Genomic DNA, 17,487 nt, shown 5'->3' on the forward strand with positions numbered 1-17,487 from the left:
AGGAGAGGGCGCATCCATTCCATGGGGAGGGGGACGAGTCCATTCAATGGGGGGTTGTGAGAGTGACTGTTAGGGCCTCCCCAGTCCCCACCCCCAGGGAGGAGCTCGGCGGGGCGGGGCCGGGCCGGGGCGGGGCGGGGCAGGGAGGGGCCAAGCCTCGGGGGCACCCCCATGACTGCAGCGCCTGACGGGACAGTGCAACGGCGCTGCACCTGCGTGAGTGGGGGCGATCGTCTCTGGACCGGACCGGACCGGACCGGAACCGCCCGGGACACCGCACCAGGGCCCGTCTCTGGACCGGACCGGACCCGAACCGCCCGGGACACCGCACCAGGGCCCGTCTCTGGACCGGACCGGACCCGAACCGCCCGGGACACCGCACCAGGGCCCGTCTCTGGACCGGACCGGACCCGAACCGCCCGGGACACCGCACCAGGGCCCGTCTCTGGACCGGACCGGACCCGAACCGCCCGGGACACCGCACCAGGGCCCGTCTCTGGACCGGACCGGACCCGCCCGGGACACCGCACCAGGGCCCGTCTCTGGACCGGACCGGACCGGACCCGATCTGCCCCCGCCCCGGACACCCCACGTGGGCCCGTCTCTGGACTGAACCGGAACCAACCTCCCAGCACCCCGGTCACCCCGCATGGGGCCATTCGCCTCTGCACCAGCCTGGAACCGACCCCCTAATGCCCCGGGAACCCCCCGTGGGCCCGTCTCCATAACGGACTGAAACAGACCTGCCACCACCCCAGGCCCCCTGTGTGGGCCCATCTCTGTAACTGAGCGGAACCGACTTCCCACGCCCGGGCACCCCGTGTGGGCCCGTCTCTGTAACAGCAGAACCAACTTCACCCACTTCCAGTGCCCCAGACGTCATGTCTGGCCCGATCTCAGTAATGGACCAGAACCAACCTTATCCCTGCTCCAGGTGCCCCAGATGTCAAGCCTGGCTCCATCTCTGCAATGGACCTTTATCAACCTCCTCTTGATCCCAATATCTTTAATATTATGCCTGTTCTCATCTGTATAATGGACATGGACCAACCTGGCCCATTTCTAATCCTGCCATACAATATTTTTTCCCCCAGGATAAACTAGAGAGAGTTATAAGTCTGTGAGCAGCCTCCAGAGAAGTGATATCCCTGCTCCATCCTGATTAGAACAACCTCCATGAAAACAGGAGATCACAACATGCCATGCACTACTTTTAACAAATGACCTATAGAGGCAATGGATCACAGCATATCATGCTCCATCTTGACCTAATCTGCCTTTCATCTATCTACCTATAGTATTTCTAAGGTGCCCCTTTACACCCAAGCTTGACTCTACGAAAGCAAGGAAAATTCTATACAACCCTGTCATCCCATGTTAATGGAACATATTGATTAAGAATTAATATGCTCAGAAATCTGGAAATCCACAACAAATGTTTTCACAGCAAATGCACATATACTGTAAAGCATAAAGTTAATAGCTGATACAGAAATACAGAATATTACATAAATTGAAGGGGACAGAGTATAATTGCTGTGCAACTATAATTTATTCTTCTGACCTTTGAACAACAAATTCTCCACTAGAACATTGTTTTATTTGCAGCGAATGCATAAAATAATAGTGTTCTCTGAGTTTTTGGCTTTGTTGAGACATAATCAACTGTTTTTTGTTTTGGAACAGGTATGCAGCAAAATGCAAAGTGATTAAAGAGAGAGTAAAAAAAACCCAGGAAAGTGAAAAAATAATATCAACATCTGGAGTTAGTAAAAGCAGGACAGGTAAAACCATCCTCAGTATCCTAGCTATGCTGTAACAAAGTGTGACTTTTTCATCTTGAGTTAATGTAAATGGAATAGAGGGCCATAAGAAAAACAGTTAATAAAAGGCATGTATTCAAATTCTCTTTCATAAATGCAGGGATGCAAACAGCTCTCTGAAGCCAACTGGGATGTAATCAAGAATCCCTAGTTATTTAAATTTTCATAGTACAAACAATCTAGAGTTTAAACACATTTTGGTAAGTAAAGAATGCTTCCACAAAAGGATATTGATGAAAGAATGGTAGGATATTACCTGTTCAGACAAGCTCATAGGTCTCACCTGTCACAAAGAGAAAGTGAAAGTACATCAGCAGCAATGCATCATCTAAGGAAGAACATTTATAATCTTCTGGAGAATTAAGATGCCCCCTATGCTGAAGTGGGATTTTTTTAATATGTTTATGAATCCTACACATTCCTTGTTACTGTGCTTGGTATGGCTACTTAATAGGGGCAAAAAGGGTTGTGTGTGCTCTTGGGGCAGAACAGGAAACAGTGGAAGTCCCAAGGACTGAACAATCAACACTTAACAGCTGGAATTTCCAGCAGGCGGTATGTGAACTCAGAGTGGTTCACCTTGAACTGACACAGGAGACAGAGCCTGAAATGGAGTTCATAGCAGCTTGGCTGGCTGATGGCACTGGCTTGGCTGAATGGCCTATGTTGTAACCTTTATTCTGTATGCTAACGTAAGGACCCGGGATGCTGTGTTCCAGTTGACTAATCTACTTATGTTTTGAAAAGGTTGCTGGGTGTCACTGCATATACTTGCTGAGGTGCTTGAGTCCCTGAAGAGTATACAAATCTGACCAGAAGTCTATCTCATTTGGACTTGCTGGGCAGAACTCATGGTGTGATGGCTCAGAGGCTCATCTGAGAGACAATGAGGCTGTATGTCCTATCCTGAAGGCAGAGTGCAGGCAAGGCCTATCAGAATTTCCCCACATGGCTATGACAAGCACATCAGTTCTGATTTACAACCACCACTCACTAACAGTTCTAGTCCAGAGATAATGTTACGGTTATGTGACAGACCCAGACCAGTGGGGTCCAGGAGTCTGGTAGAGGGCAAATATACTGGTCACTGGATGAGCAGTTTTCTGTTCCCTGAGTGACCAGAGCAGGGGCAGCACTAGAGTAATCAGGAACCTGCTAGAACCAGTTAAGGCAGACAGGCTGATTAGATCACCTGCAGCCTATCAAGGCAGGCTAATCAAGGCACCTGGGTTTAAAAAGGAGCTCACATGAGTTTGTGGTGTGGGAGTAAGAGGTGCAAGGAGTTGAGAGGGTGGGTTGCTGCTGGAGGACTAAGGAGTACAAGCATTATTAGACACCAGGAGGAAGGTCCTGTGGTGAGGATGAAGAAGGTGTTTGGAGGAGGCCATGGGAAAGTAGCCCAGGGAGTTGTACCTGTCATGCAGCTGTTACAGGAGGCACTATAGACAGCTGCAATCCACAGGGCCCTGGGCTGGAACCTGGAGTAGAGGGCGGGCCCAGGTTCCCCCCAAACCTCCCAACTCCTGATCAGACACAGGAGGAGTTGATCCAGACAGTGGGTTCCACCAGAGGGGAAGATCACTGGGTGAGCAAATCTGCCAATAAGTCCAGGACCCACCAAGGTAGAGGAGAAACTTTGTCTCAGTAGTTTTATTACTAAAACAGAATTAGAAACAAACTCCTAAGGGCAAAAGGCAAGGCATTCACTGTTCCACCAAGCTCTCTGGTCATAATCTTTAAGTAGCAGAAAAGAAGGTTTACTATTTGGCATCCAGTTTCAACTAACTCCTAGATTCCTACTGCTAAATAATCTTTCCTACCTTGTGCTTTGAATATATAAAATCTGTTGAATCTGGACACGTGGAGCCCAATCTTTCAGTTTTTAAGGGGAATTTTGCCCTGAACCAAAAAGTGAGTGTTTTAAAGGAGAGCATGGCACACAAGGTAAGGAAGGAAATTCCTGCCATAAAAGGATAACCAAGAAGTGAAATTTTGGCCAAGAACACCCAGGCAAACCCCTACTCTGCTACAAAGTGTTATGGGATCTTTAATGTTTGTACAGAGCAGACTGGACATTGAACATTCAGATCTCACTCAAGAATTAGCCCAAAATTTCAATGTGAAACTCACATCAGAATTACAGTTTCACCTGCTTTGGCATCAAGATGACAGGTCTCAAATGATATTGATGCAAACCCAGAAACCGATCAACATTTTCACTCCAAACTGGGCCCAGGCTCACTGGAAAGATTCATGCTCCTCAGCAAGCTTTCAATGAACATACCCAGGGCTTTTTATATGATGTAAATAAAAAACAATCAAGTTTTGCATAATGTCAAATTTTGCTGTAAATATCTTGCACAGCTGGTTAACACACTCCAAAAGCAGAATTTTATTTAAAAAGCCTAACGGGTATAATGCAGGAACAAATAATGGCATGTGCATTGCTGTTTGATGGTGCTTTTCCATATTCCCTTTATTCTGAGATGTTTAATTTATTCTGCTGGTGTGCTGAATTCTTGCCAGGTGTGACTGTTTGCTTTTGCTGTGAATTCATTTTTTTACTCTCTGCTGTCCTCTCCCCATCTGCCTGTCTGAAAGGTTATTTGAAACTCTTTTTGACTCCAGTTATTCATGTTATCTGTTTAATCTGCACTGCTCCAGGAACCATAGGGTCACTGCAAACAGAAGGTTATAGCATCAGAGTGAGCAAAGAGGCTGTGAGGTCAGCAGCTTCAGAGATCAGTGATAGTGTCTGTAAAAAAATAAAGAACTCTAATTGAATGTTCCTAGTAGTGACTTTTACTTTACTAACCATGACTACTTTTGAGAAGTGCACAATAGGACTAATCCTTGAAGATCTATGGTGCAGGAATAGTAGTAGAAGAGTAGTAACTGTTCCCTGAAAAACGCAGTCCATGCCCAAGAGAGAGGAATTAGGAGCCCCTTGTTCAATGGTTTTGGAATACCTTTTAATTGTTAACATTTTAAAAGCCTATTAAAAAGTTTTTCCCATCTCTACAGACACAGACCAAATCAACATGGACAGTAAATGGATGTGGTGTGAAAAATTACTTTTCAGTATAGGACACTTATCTGGGACACATCCAATGCTTATGTACTTTAGCCCTGGGAGCTAGGTGTATATAGTATTTCAGTGAGTAAACCGAGGCAGAGAAATTAACTGACCCACCTACAGCTAAGTAGCAAGCCAGTGACAGAGCCAGGATTAAAACCCAGTAGTCTTTTCTCCCATTTTTCCATCTGACAACTAACAATCACCTTCTAACTTAAGAAATTGCTTAAGCCCATTTTAATTAATATTGGTGTCACTTCAATTTTTTTTTAAAGCCTTTCCTTCCACCAAATTCAGGCAAAATATAATCGGAGAAAACTGATCCTGAAAAGATGAGGTTATTCATCAATATTTCAAATTAATCAGCATTTTAGCATAATACTGTTTAACCTAATTCTGATCTCAGTTACACCACTGAAGTAATGGGAACTACTCTTGATTTACACTGGCCTAACTGAGATCAGAATCTGACCCATAGATTCTTACTAGCAAAAGCCAGAGCTCCTGGAATTCTGCCCTTAGCAATGGAGCTTTAGATGTGGACTTAATACAAAAATCTCCAAATGTTGAGTGTTGTGTATTTGAGCCTAAAGTGACTCAGAAAACTCAAGGCCATGGTGACAACTATTTAATTGGCGACAAAGAGTCCTGTGGCACCTTATAGACTAACAGAAGTATTGGAGCATAAGCTTTCATGGGTGAACACCCACTTTGTTAGATGCATTTAACTATTTAATTGCCATTCTAACCCTAATGTGAAGTGATTTTGATTAACAGATTAGAATTGTAATACATCATTTGGTATTACTTCTCTTGTAGTAAAATACCTAAATTGCATTTGTATAGATTATTTTTATGCAGGAGACTTGAGCTCCACCTGGGAGCCATTATACTGTTGAAAAGTGATGTATGCCAAGGTTCTATTAATAAGAGACTTGCCCTCACTGGGCCTCTGGCTTTGCCAAAGTGGCATTAAAAGATTTAAATGTTTTATTTACCTCTGCCAGGATACAGAAAGTAACAATGACGTGTGACAACCTCTTAATCCTCAGAGGTTTTGCACAATTCCAGACAGCAATCCCAAGAACAGATTACTGATGGGAATCACCTAATTTTTGGTTTCCTTCTGCAAATTTACTGAACCTTGAATGGCGCATCTGAAGAAGTGGGGTTTTTACCTATGAAAGTTTATGCCTAAATAAATCTGTCAGTCTTTAAGGTGCCACCGGACTCCTGGTTGTTTTTGTGGTTACAGACTAACACAGCTACCCCTCTGATACTTGAACCTTCAATGGAAATTCTTGTGGGTCTTTAGCTGGGAATTGCAGTTCATATACTACTTCCTATGCACAAGACCTGGCTCTTGGGATATGTTTACACTGCAAGGTAAACCCAGGGTTAGTAGAACTTGAGTTACCAGACCCTGGGTTTGTTAACCGAGGGCGTGAGCATCTACGCTCATTTATAACCCCAGGTTAGGAATTGTTGAACTCCGGGGCTCCTGCATTATGCAGGCCCATGTGCAACCATCCATATCCCAGACCACTCCCAAAATCTGGCTGTTCTAACCCTTTGTTCCTGGTGCAGTGTGGGAACACTTGACTGTCCACCAAACTTGACTGTCCAGAGGACAAAGAAAGTCAGTCTGTGGAATCCTTTTGGTGGGGCTGCATCTACACTGCAAAGCAATAGGGCTTGAACCTTGGGTCCTGGCTTGACTCAGGTTTGGACCCTCCACCTTCATGAGACCTTGAGACCCTGGGTCCGAGCCCTCAGTTAGCATAATTTATGTGAAGATGGAAGGCTTGAGCCTGAGTTCAAACCCTGGGCTTATACTGCAGTGTAGACATACCCTTGGTGTTCAGAATTTTATGCTACAAACCAGGTATTCTTAAATTACCCTTTTGAGCAGGTTTTTAAATCACTGATACATAATCCAGTGAATTAAGCATTGGATTAGGAGTCAGAATTCCTGAATTGAAATGCCAACTATGACATGTGCTTGCTTTGTGACCTTGAGCAAGTTACTTAACCTCTCTGGCTCAGTCTTAATGGGTGTGTTTTTTAATTGTGTAATCTCAGTTGAGTTGGTTTAACACAATTGAAAAGTCCTCTCTTAATGCTCATTAAGGCCTTCTCTAAACTAGTAAGGCCTGGGCTACACTTAAAAATTACAACATCCTAGCTACATTGCTCAGAGCTCTGAAAAATTTCATAGCCTGAGCACCACAGTTAAGTCAACCTAGCTGCTGGTGTAGCACAGGTAGGTCAACAGAAGAATTTTACCACCTCTTGGTGAGTTAGATTAACTACATCAATGGAAAAACCCTTTCCGTCAATTTAGGAAGCATCTACACCAGAGGTGGGCAAACTATGGCCTGTGGGCCACATCCAGCCCACAGGACCCTCCTGCTCAGCCCGAGCTCCTGGCCCGGGAGGCTAGGCACTGGCCCCGCCCCTGTTGTCCCCCCACCTCCACAGCCTCAGCACGCTGCACCCCTGGCGCAACGCTCTGAGCGGCTGGGCAGCACAGTTGTAGAGCCGCAGCCTGACCCAGTTCTCTGGGTGGCATGGCTGTAATGCCGCCAGCCACCAGTGTTCTGTGCTGCGCGGTAAGGGAGCAGGGGGGAGGGCAGGGGAGTTCGGGGGAGTGGTCAGGGAGTGCAGGTGTGGATAGGGGGTCCAGCAGTCAGAGGGCGGGGAACAGGGGGGGTTGGATGGGGCAGGGGTCCCGGGGGGGCAGTCAGGAATGAGAGAGGGGGTTAGATGGGGTAGCAGGGGGCAGTCAGGGGTGGGGGGTCCAGGAGTGGTCAGGGGACAGGGAGCAGGGGGTGGTGAATGGGGCAGGAGTCCCGGGGAGCCATCAGGGGACAAGAAGCAGGGAGATTGGATAGGAGGTGAGGACGGGGCCACACCTGGCTCTCTGGGGGGGGAGACAGCCTCCCCTAACCGGCCCTCCATACAATTTTGGAAATCCGATGTGGCCCTCAGGCCAAAAAGTTTGCCCGCCTCTAGTCTATACTTTGGTGCTACAGCGGCACAGTTGCAGCATCATAGCTGTGCGCTATAGTGTAGATGTGGCCTAGGGCCAATCTACACCCAGCTTCTGTACCAATTTAACTATTTTGGTTAGGGGTGTGATCTTTTTTACTAAAATAGTTAAATTGGTACAACCCCTAGCATGGACGCAGTTTTATCACTATAAAGGTTGTTTATATAGGTATAGATTATTACTCTTACAGCCTTTATCAAAATAACTGCACCTACACTAGTAGGACTGTAAAAAAGTACATTTTTTTTGTGTATAGGAAAGCCCAAGGGAGAAAGGTGGGAAAGCATGAAAAAGTAGGAGAAGGAGAGAGTACTGGGAGAAGTACAGAAAGCAAGAAGAACAGTAGGAAGGAAGTGAGAGTAAAGCAGCAAAGGAGACAAAATTATGTGGAGCCTAGAAGGTGAAGCCAATCACCTTGGACATAAAATTCATCCACTGTTTTAAAAAGTCACCCCTGTTCCTAAAATCATCTTAAATTATTAAAAATAAAAGAATTTTAAAATGCTAATTCAACTTTTTACTATTTATGCTGATTGAAGGCTTTTTTGTTGTTGTTTTTTTAATACAGATAAGACAATGAAAACAGACCAGTTCTCATGCATTGGACCAATATTATTGTGGTTGCATTCATAATACTGCAGGAGAATGGATAAGTAACAGTAAAAAAAACCCACCCTCCTGCATCAGTAAATTTTGGTGCTCCTGGCTCCAATGGCACAGAAGCATTGTTTGTAGCTGAAAGCTCTTCTTGGTTAAGCTATTTTCATCACTCATTTAATTACTGCTATTTACTTGTGTAATATTATTGGCAAGATGCTTTCCTACTTAATTTCCTTCTTAACACTTTTTCTGAAGAAAAATAAAATGAGTAAAACATGTAATTTATGTTCTCAAGGTAATTTGCGTTCGAAAATGAAGACCAGATTCACAACCTCATTGCAGGGTTTCTGTAATAAGCTGAAGTGTCTGAAATGGAGTCTGGAAAAAAGATGAGAATTTAAAGTTTGAAATGGCTCCACTATTAAAAGAGGAAGTGGCAAATGACTGAATCCTCTGTATACATCTTACTCATCCATTCTATTTCTGGCTTTATTTCCTGCCCCTTAATATTTACATCCGTAAATTATGTACAAAACAGAAGAAGCTGCAATTTGGAAGAACCTGCAGCATTTCAAGGAAACCTTTGTCTTTTTCAGTTTGGGGGGTGGTGTCAGTGGCTCAAGTATTTGCTTATTTATAAAACGTGTCTATCCAAAGTTAGACAAGGCTTATCCTGCTCAACCTACTCCCTCAAAAAAAACTTGGGAAGATAGGTCTAGCAGATTGCCCTGAAAGTCTGCTCAACACATCCATTAATGTTTGTGAAGTGCTCAGATTCTGTGGTGTTGGGGAGATAAGTAGAGAGAGCAAACTTAGGCTCTATCTGACTGAGGAACGGAGTTAGGACCAGATCCTCAAGGTTATTTAGGCATCTAACTCCCATTGATGTTAGGATTTGAGGCTCTGGACCTTAGTTCCACAGTCAAGGGCCTTTTATTGAGAATATTCCATCCCCAGCACTGAGACAAATATATATAAGGACTGTAAGTTTTGAGGGTCTAAATTGATTTCAATTGCCATGTAACAGATACTACCTAAATATCACATTAATGGACAGATTAGATATAACTTAGTCAGCTAGAGGGAGAGAAAGAAACACGAGAGAGGCGTTCTCTTTGATACGATAGTCTGATCAACTACAGAAGAGTGCATAATGGGTCAAGCTTTAGTACCTCAGTTATTCATTGTAGAACAGAACAGCTGTTTCAGGAAAGGTTGCCTGTCATTGAATCTTGAAAAATCTACATGATGTCCAAGGTCTATTTGAAGGAATTATTTGTATGATGCTTTTTTTGCATTATAGGATCTCAGCAGATGTTCCAGGATGGCATATGCTATAGCTGAAAAAATTAAGAGGCAGCTCTTCAAAACTGGGACTAGATCTTGCTGATATTTGGAGCTCTGATGGTAACAAAATAGTGAAATGAAGGTCTGTGCATGTTTGGTATGATGTACTTTTTGTGGAAGAAAAAATAATTAAAACTGTTAATTAAGGTAACTCATGAATCAATCCCCTTTATAAATTGAAAAGCAAATGGATAATTATTCAAGTTAAGAGCCCTTTGCCCATTTAATTTTATCAACTGTACATCAAATGCAGAATTGCTCTTCAGACTCAGATCTTATTTTTAACTTTTATGTTCTTATTGGAGTTGCTCCCTCTAGAGAGCATTTCCGCTGAGGGTTTCTATTTCCTGCTTTCCTGCACTGTAAGAGCTAACAAGATTACTGTATCATGCTGCCTAGCCTGGAAGATGAGGCTCACTGCTGCTATTTTTGTTCATTCAAAATCCTTTAAAAATTATATTAAGGTGCTTAGGATGCCAAGCATAGGAAACCAAATGAAAGAAAGAAAACTATCAAGAAATACATTTTTTTTCTACCAACACTCAGCACTGAAGATACTCCCTGCAAAGATGACTTGAAAAGAAACAACTTCAAAGAACAGAGACTTTGTGATAGTTCTTCAGCTTCCAAGGTTAAAGATTTGAGGGAAAATGTGAGTATGTTAAGTAAAGGACATTATATGAAACAGCTCAGACCTGTATTTCTTTGAATCATAAATAAATAATGATACCACACAAGGATATGGCATTTTACAACATTAATTAAAACTCCCACCTTCCTTGTGAGGTTTAAGGGCCCAATACTGCTCCCAGTGAAGCTGCTGGACGTTTTGCCAATGATTTCAATGGGAACAAGGTTGTGCCCTGATTTATTCCTATTTGTAAAACATTTCCAGAGGGGAAATTCAGCACCACTGTAAATGGATGTGGCTGCACCTCCACTGAAGTCCATGAAAGCCCAGAACTACATTTGGCCCACAGGCTAAAAACCAAATTTTCAAAAGTGGCCAATGATTTTGTGTGCTTCAGTTTTTGAGTACCCAGCTTAAAACTCTTGTGCTATCCAATTTAACTGAACAAGGAATTTATTATTATTATTATTATTAGCAAAATGTAATTAATGAAATTGAAATTTCGCCAGGACACGGGTTAACATCCACTCTTGAAAAAAAGTGCCATGATCTATAAATGACAAGAAAAGGTTGGTTTAAAACCTATTCCAAGAGACCCGATTTAAAAAAAAAAAGACACTCGTATTACTTCAATGTCCAAAGGTTAAACTTGTACAATGCACATCTTTCTGAAAATTATTAGATGTATGTGGAACAGACCAAATAATGAGGATCTGGAAAGACATATAGTTGGCTAACAAGAACCATTTAGCATTAATGATAGTTTATAGGGTCTTGGTGATTGCTTTATAAATCCTAAAGACTCCCAAGTAATCATAATATAGTATTTCCTTTTATTTCATTTAACAGTTCATGCTGGCAAAGATGACTGCAAGATCTACATTTTTGTTGCCTTTTACTTCTTTTAAGGTATGCACCAGAAACCTTAGAAATTTCTTATTAACTAAAGCTTCATTAAATACCAGCTGACTAAATTCTTACTGTTTATTCTAGTAAACAAAAGGTGATTCCTTTAATGAGCATATAAATAATTCTTAAGCATTTCCCAGGGTATCCTATAACTTTTTCCTATTTAAAGCTAGCAGTTTCATCTTTGATAAATTTTTAGATTCTGGTAATATTTAACGCTGGCAGTTGGACGCCAAGATCTACAAGTACAATCCTCATCCAAAATTGCACTTAATGTTCCTCTATTTGATTTTTGTAGAGCACAGAGAGGAAATTAATGCCTATCTGGTTTATCATTAGAGTTGATTTTCTGACTCCATATACGGGTGGAAGTTTGGAACTTACCATTTTTTCCCAAAAAAATTCTCTTCTTTCAGTTGATGACACTACCTCTGTTCCATTGATTCTCTGATTTTCTGAGCCAATGCCACCAAAAGCAGCATATCCAAACAATCACTGAGAGAAAGGGGCAGCTTCAGAAAGGGCTGACTCAGCAGACTGAGACACCAGCTGGCTGGTAAGAGTAAACATGGGGAAAAAAAGAACAATCATTTAAAATCTTTTAAGGATGGGATATAGGAAAGAAAGGAGAAGAGGAAATTTGCCCTAAATCTACATTTAACTAACAGTGAATTTTGAGAGCCCTCAGCAAAACATGCTGAAATGTCATCAATATAATTGGGAGATTTGATTTGGATAAGCATCCAAATGTTTGGCAGCCTATGCAAACTTTGACCAGATCTATGTAGTCTCCTTTTTCCTCCATCTTGGTTTGTGCAACCCATCTTCTAGTTACATTCTAAATCCATTCTCTAATCCCTGACCCCTGCCTGTTCCCATACTTTCTGGCCAAGGCAATGTATTTTATTTTCAACCAACCTTCTCAAAGTTTTAGCTTTTACATCCACAGTTCAACTGTCCATTATATTTATATAAACCTCTAACTTCATCAGTGTTAGTCAACTCTTGTTAGTTTTGCTAATGATGACCAACTATGAAACACTAAGTTGCCTTAAAAAAAATTGTTTGAGTATTCTACGGTAATTCTCAAAAACTCTACAGGTTTAATTCTCCTCTTACCTGGATATAAATCAGGAATAACTCAGCTGGAGTTAACGGAGACGTACTGATCCAAAACCAGTATAGTTCAGAAGAGAATGAGTCTTAATATTTTACACTAGAAATGCTGCAGCATTTTAGGCAATTAATGTGTATTTTTTAAATAAAGGCTATGATCGGTTTTCCTTATGCACCTTCCTTATACATGTGCAATTTTTAAACTATTTTTCAGTTTATGGCCCACATTCTTATCATAGTTACACTGCCATAAATCTAAAGTGAGGCCATTGTAGCTAATGGAGATACTTTTATCTTGGTTTGCACCAGTGTAAATCCAAAATCTGACCCACTATAAGCACCCATCAGTAAAATTTCTGAGCTCCATACAAAATATGAGACAATTTGCTGGACACAAGACAGACTAAATAAAATACTGGTTCTGCTCTCTTTTGCAATTATGTAAATCAGGAGTAATTCAATTTACATCAACAGAATTACACTGATGTAAAACTGGTGTTAGATTAGAATCCAGTCAACAGTGCTTAAGTGAATTCATGGTAAAAAGAAACATTAAATATATATAATACCATCACTAAGGAAATATGCCACTCACTTGAATCTCATATTCCTCTTTGACTTGAGAAGTACTTTCCCCAAAGTACAATAGCTCTTCCAAAGCTGAATGGCCAGAACAAATAAAAGAATCTATAAAACCTTTTTTATATCCTTTCAAATGTTCATGCAGGGTATTTTAGGTGTCACAAAGGATAGGTCAAATCTGCTAGCACATCTGCTAAATTAAGTGCACTGTCATATTATTATGAGAACATAAAATAAGACAGGAGATTACAGATTTCTCCAATCTAATTGCTTATTTGATACAAGGCCATTTATAGTTGCTACATTATTTCTAAGTGATTTGTTGAGATGATCAGCTCTTTAATGCTGAAAATTCGGTCACTTTCTTACATGGAATTTTACCCACATCAGTTCATCTAAGGCAGGGGTTCTCAAACTTCATTGCACTGCGCCCCATTCTGACAACAAAAATTACTACATGACCCCAGGTAGGGGGGCCAAAACCAAAGCCCACCGCAACAAGACAAGTAAAACAACTAGGGAAGAGGGCGCTAAGAGTAAGAACATTACATTTAGCCCATAAACCCATTACTTAAGTCTTTTGAAATGTTTAATCCACAACTTTTCATCAATCTACACATTCCTGAAAGAAATGAAGCACAGTACAGATTTTTAATGAGATCTGCCAATAGTGTCTTCTCTTTGGAAACATTACATACTGTATACAATCATATAGTAACTAGCACATTTTAAGAAATCTTTGCAAGCATTCCAAATAAATATATATCATCACACCATTAGTTAACATACTAATTTCCTTGCAATGGAGGGGCTCGGTTCATTTTATGTGCCTTTGAAGACTGGAGTTCTAGTCTGTGTCTGGAATATTTAGAAATGCTGGTCAGAACACAGATCAAGCTCTTCAAGCAGCTCAATTAACTCTCATTTTCTTTATTGATTGGGTACTGAGACTCCACTGATCTCTCAAAGACAATACACATCTAGTGCCAAGAAAGACTGCTTTCTTTGTTTATGCATAGTTATTAATCCTAGTTCTCTTTGAAACAATAACCAATTTGTTTATCCATTTCGCAGATTTAGTCACATATGAAATTTTCCTTGGAAACTCTGAGTTATTCATGATAGCTTTTAAAGCTATCAGAGCAATCATCTGTTTTCCCTAACGTTACCTACAATGGCAAAACAAGTACAGTTATAGTTTGTAATTTTCCAAGAATTAGTACGATGCTGACTGAGACAGCAGGTAATGCATAAATTCTATAACACTGCTGCCTTCCCATCTGTTGAGAAAGCAGAAGAATCACTGTAAATATTTGGCTGTTGGTGAACCATTGTATAATGTATTCTAAGCTTTAGTAAGGATAAAACTCTATATTTAGTATGCACAGTGTGTAGAGTGGCATATACAATATCACTGATCTACTCTACTCACCCTGTTCCTAATGTCATAATAATGTTGTCATTCATGACATATTCAGAAATTATTAAACTATTTGAAAGAGAATGTACTATATATATATATATATATATATATATATATATCAAATGGGGGGTCAAGTGCAGTATTACTGTAACATTTTAAATGCTCTTGGGGTTTATATTAGGGCTGTCAAGAGATTAAAAAACTTAATTGCAATTAATTGCACTGTTATGACGAATACCATTTATTTAAATATTTTTGGATGTTTTCTACATTTCCAGATATATTGATTTCAATTACAACACATAATACAAAGTGTACAGTGCTCAGTTTACATTTATTTTTATTACAAATATTTGCACTGTAAAAAAAAATATTTTGAATTCACCTAATATAAGTACTGCAGTGCAATCTCTTTATCATGAAAGTTGAACTTACAAATGTCAAATTGCGTACAAAAAAAAATGCATTCAAAAATAAAACAATTCCACTCAGTCCTATTTCAGTTTGGTTACATTTGCAGGAGATAATGCTGCCTGCTTCTTGTTTACAATGTCACCTGAAAGTGAGAACAGGTGTTCAGAAGGCATGCCTCCATGCTGGTGACAAGTTCTGCTTGATAACGATCAAAAGCAGAGCGGACCGATGCATGTTCATTTTCATCATCTGAGTCAGATGCCACCAGCAGAAGGCTGATTTTCTTTATTGGCGGTTCAGGTTCTGTAGTTTCCGCATTGGAGTGTTGCTCTTTTAAGACTTCTGAAAGCAAGCTCCACACCTCGTTCCTCTCAGATTTTGGATGGCACTTCAGATTCTTAAACCTTGTGTCAAGTGCTGTACCTATCTTTAGAAATCTCACATTGGTACCTTCTTTGCATTTTGTCAATTCTGCAGTGACAGTGTTTGTAAATCAAACGTGCTGGGTCATCATCTGAGACTGCTATGACATTAATTATATGGCAGAATGCAGGTAAAACAGAGCAGGGGACATACAATTCTCCCCCAAGGAGTTCAGTCACAAATTTAATTAACACACTGTTTTTTCCACAAGTGTCTTCAGCATGGAAGCATGTCCTCTGGAATGGTGGCTGAAGCATGAAGGGGCATACAAATGTTTAGCACGTAAATACCTTGCAAATCTAGCACATAAATACCTTGCAACGCTGGCTACAAAAGTGCCATGCAAACACCTGTTCACACTTTCAGGTGACATTATAAATAAGAAGCAGGCAGCATTATCTCCTATCAACGTAAACAAACTTGTTTGTCTTAGTGATTGGCTGAACAAGAAGTAGGACTGAGTGGACTTCTAGACTCTAAAGTTTTACATTGTTTTGTTTTGGAATGCAGTTATGTAACAAAAAAAATCTACATTTGTAAATTATACTTTCACAATTTGAGATTGCACTACAGTACTTGTATGAGGTGAACTGAAAAATACAATTTCTTTTTATATTATTTTTATTACAAATATTTGTACTGTAAAAATGATAAAGTGAGCACTGTACACTTTGGATTCTGTGTTGTAATAGAAATCAATATATTTGAAAATGTAGAAAAACATCCAAAAATATTAATTAAATTTCAATTGGTATTCTATTGTTTAACAGTGTGATTAATTTTTTAATCAGTTAATTTGAGTTAATTGTGTGAGTTAACTGCAATTAATCGTCAGCCCTAGTTTATATTTTACCTTTTTTTCTTCAGAAATACAGAGTTCCATATTTAACATGGTTAAAGCAAAATAATTCTCAAGTTGTACCAAACAATGCAAAACTTCAATACAGAACCCCAATTTTATTAAATGAGTTCATAAAATCAAAAAGTTAATAAAATTGAACATCTCAGAATTACAGTAGGTATGGTGTATATGTTGCAGTATGGCGTACTGCATTCTTGTCTTTCAAACTACTGCAAAGCTATTTCCAGTGCACTGAAGGCAAGAGAATGGAAGGAATGTTGACTTATTTGTCATTGACATCATCTTTGTTATGTGATTTTATTTTTCCATTGGGAAAAATGGTTCATATAACTTGTTGTTCACAGAACTGATGTTCATAACAATTGAGATTCTACCGTTGAGCCAGATCCTGCTGTGCAGCTGATCTACAGTGGCGATCAGGATGTTTGTGAACAGCTAGCCCTGTGCAAGGGCAGTTGATTCCCTCCGGATTTAAAGCCGTCTGATGGGTTGTTCTAATATACTTGGGACAGGCAGAGCCTCAAACGGCCAAAACTACAACCAAGGAGAGGCAAGGCACAGAGAAAGCCCATCTTTTCCTCAGTCCCTTATCGTGGTACACTAGCCACAATGAGGAAAAGTGGTACATTGGCTCTACACCATTGGAAGGCAGCCTTGAAATGATATAATCCCCCCCCCCCCCCCCAGTTCAGTGGCTTTTTTTTTTTGGTCAAATTGCACCTGTGGTGCAGCACAAAGAAGCTCCTTCGACCAGGCTCTTGGGAGATACAAAAAAAGAGAACTATCGATGTGTGAAATAAGGTCTCCAATCCCTCCACCTACTCAGACCCCCTCACCCACCAGCAGACTTCCCACTCTCCTCTCCCAGAGTGCCCCCCTCTGCCCAACACTCTCCCCACACCCAGATTCCTCCCCTCCACTCAGGGATCCCCAAGTGTCCCCCCCACTCCGCCCAGCGCGCCCCCATGTGCCTCCCTCTCTCAAGTCCCCACTCCCCCCTTCCAGGGCCCCGCCCCACTCGCTCTCCCGGGCCCCCAGCCTCACCGACAGCCGCCCAGCTATCTGTGTCTCCCCCTCCATACTCCCGCCCCCTCATGCAGCCTCTCGCCGGGCCCGGGCTCAGGTTTCCCGCCGGAATTGCAGAGCCCTGCACCTCGTCACCGCCGCCTCGCTCGCTGAGTCTGGTTGGCTCTTTGCGAGCTCACGTGACTGAGACCGGCTCCTGCGAT

At 41.4% G+C, this 17,487-nt stretch overlaps 1 protein-coding gene and 1 long non-coding RNA gene across 4 annotated transcripts in view; one reads left to right on the top strand and one right to left on the bottom strand.

Annotated features, from left to right (window-relative positions):
• The window catches only part of RNF34 (ring finger protein 34), a 28,173-nt gene extending 16,191 nt beyond the window's left edge, over positions 1–11,982 (bottom strand). The window contains exon 1 of one of the 3 annotated variants that reach the window (XM_044989724.1): positions 11,823–11,982. In XM_044989724.1, the coding sequence (XP_044845659.1) occupies positions 11,823–11,825 (3 nt within the window). In that variant the 5' untranslated portion in view covers positions 11,826–11,982. Of the gene's footprint in view, positions 1–2,079; positions 2,867–11,822 lie in introns of those variants that run through there. The other 2 variants (XM_044989725.1, XM_044989722.1) reach the window with 2 other exon arrangements.
• Positions 174–12,526, top strand: LOC123350881. Its single transcript, XR_006573873.1, has 5 exons — positions 174–1,784; positions 9,855–9,980; positions 10,445–10,550; positions 11,379–11,438; positions 11,855–12,526. It is a non-coding gene; the product is annotated as an uncharacterized LOC123350881 (long non-coding RNA).
• Positions 12,527–17,487: the final 4,961 nt, after the last annotated feature.

This window comes from Mauremys mutica, chromosome 16 (assembly GCF_020497125.1).
Source record: "Mauremys mutica isolate MM-2020 ecotype Southern chromosome 16, ASM2049712v1, whole genome shotgun sequence".
Classification (NCBI taxonomy): Eukaryota; Metazoa; Chordata; order Testudines; family Geoemydidae; genus Mauremys; species Mauremys mutica.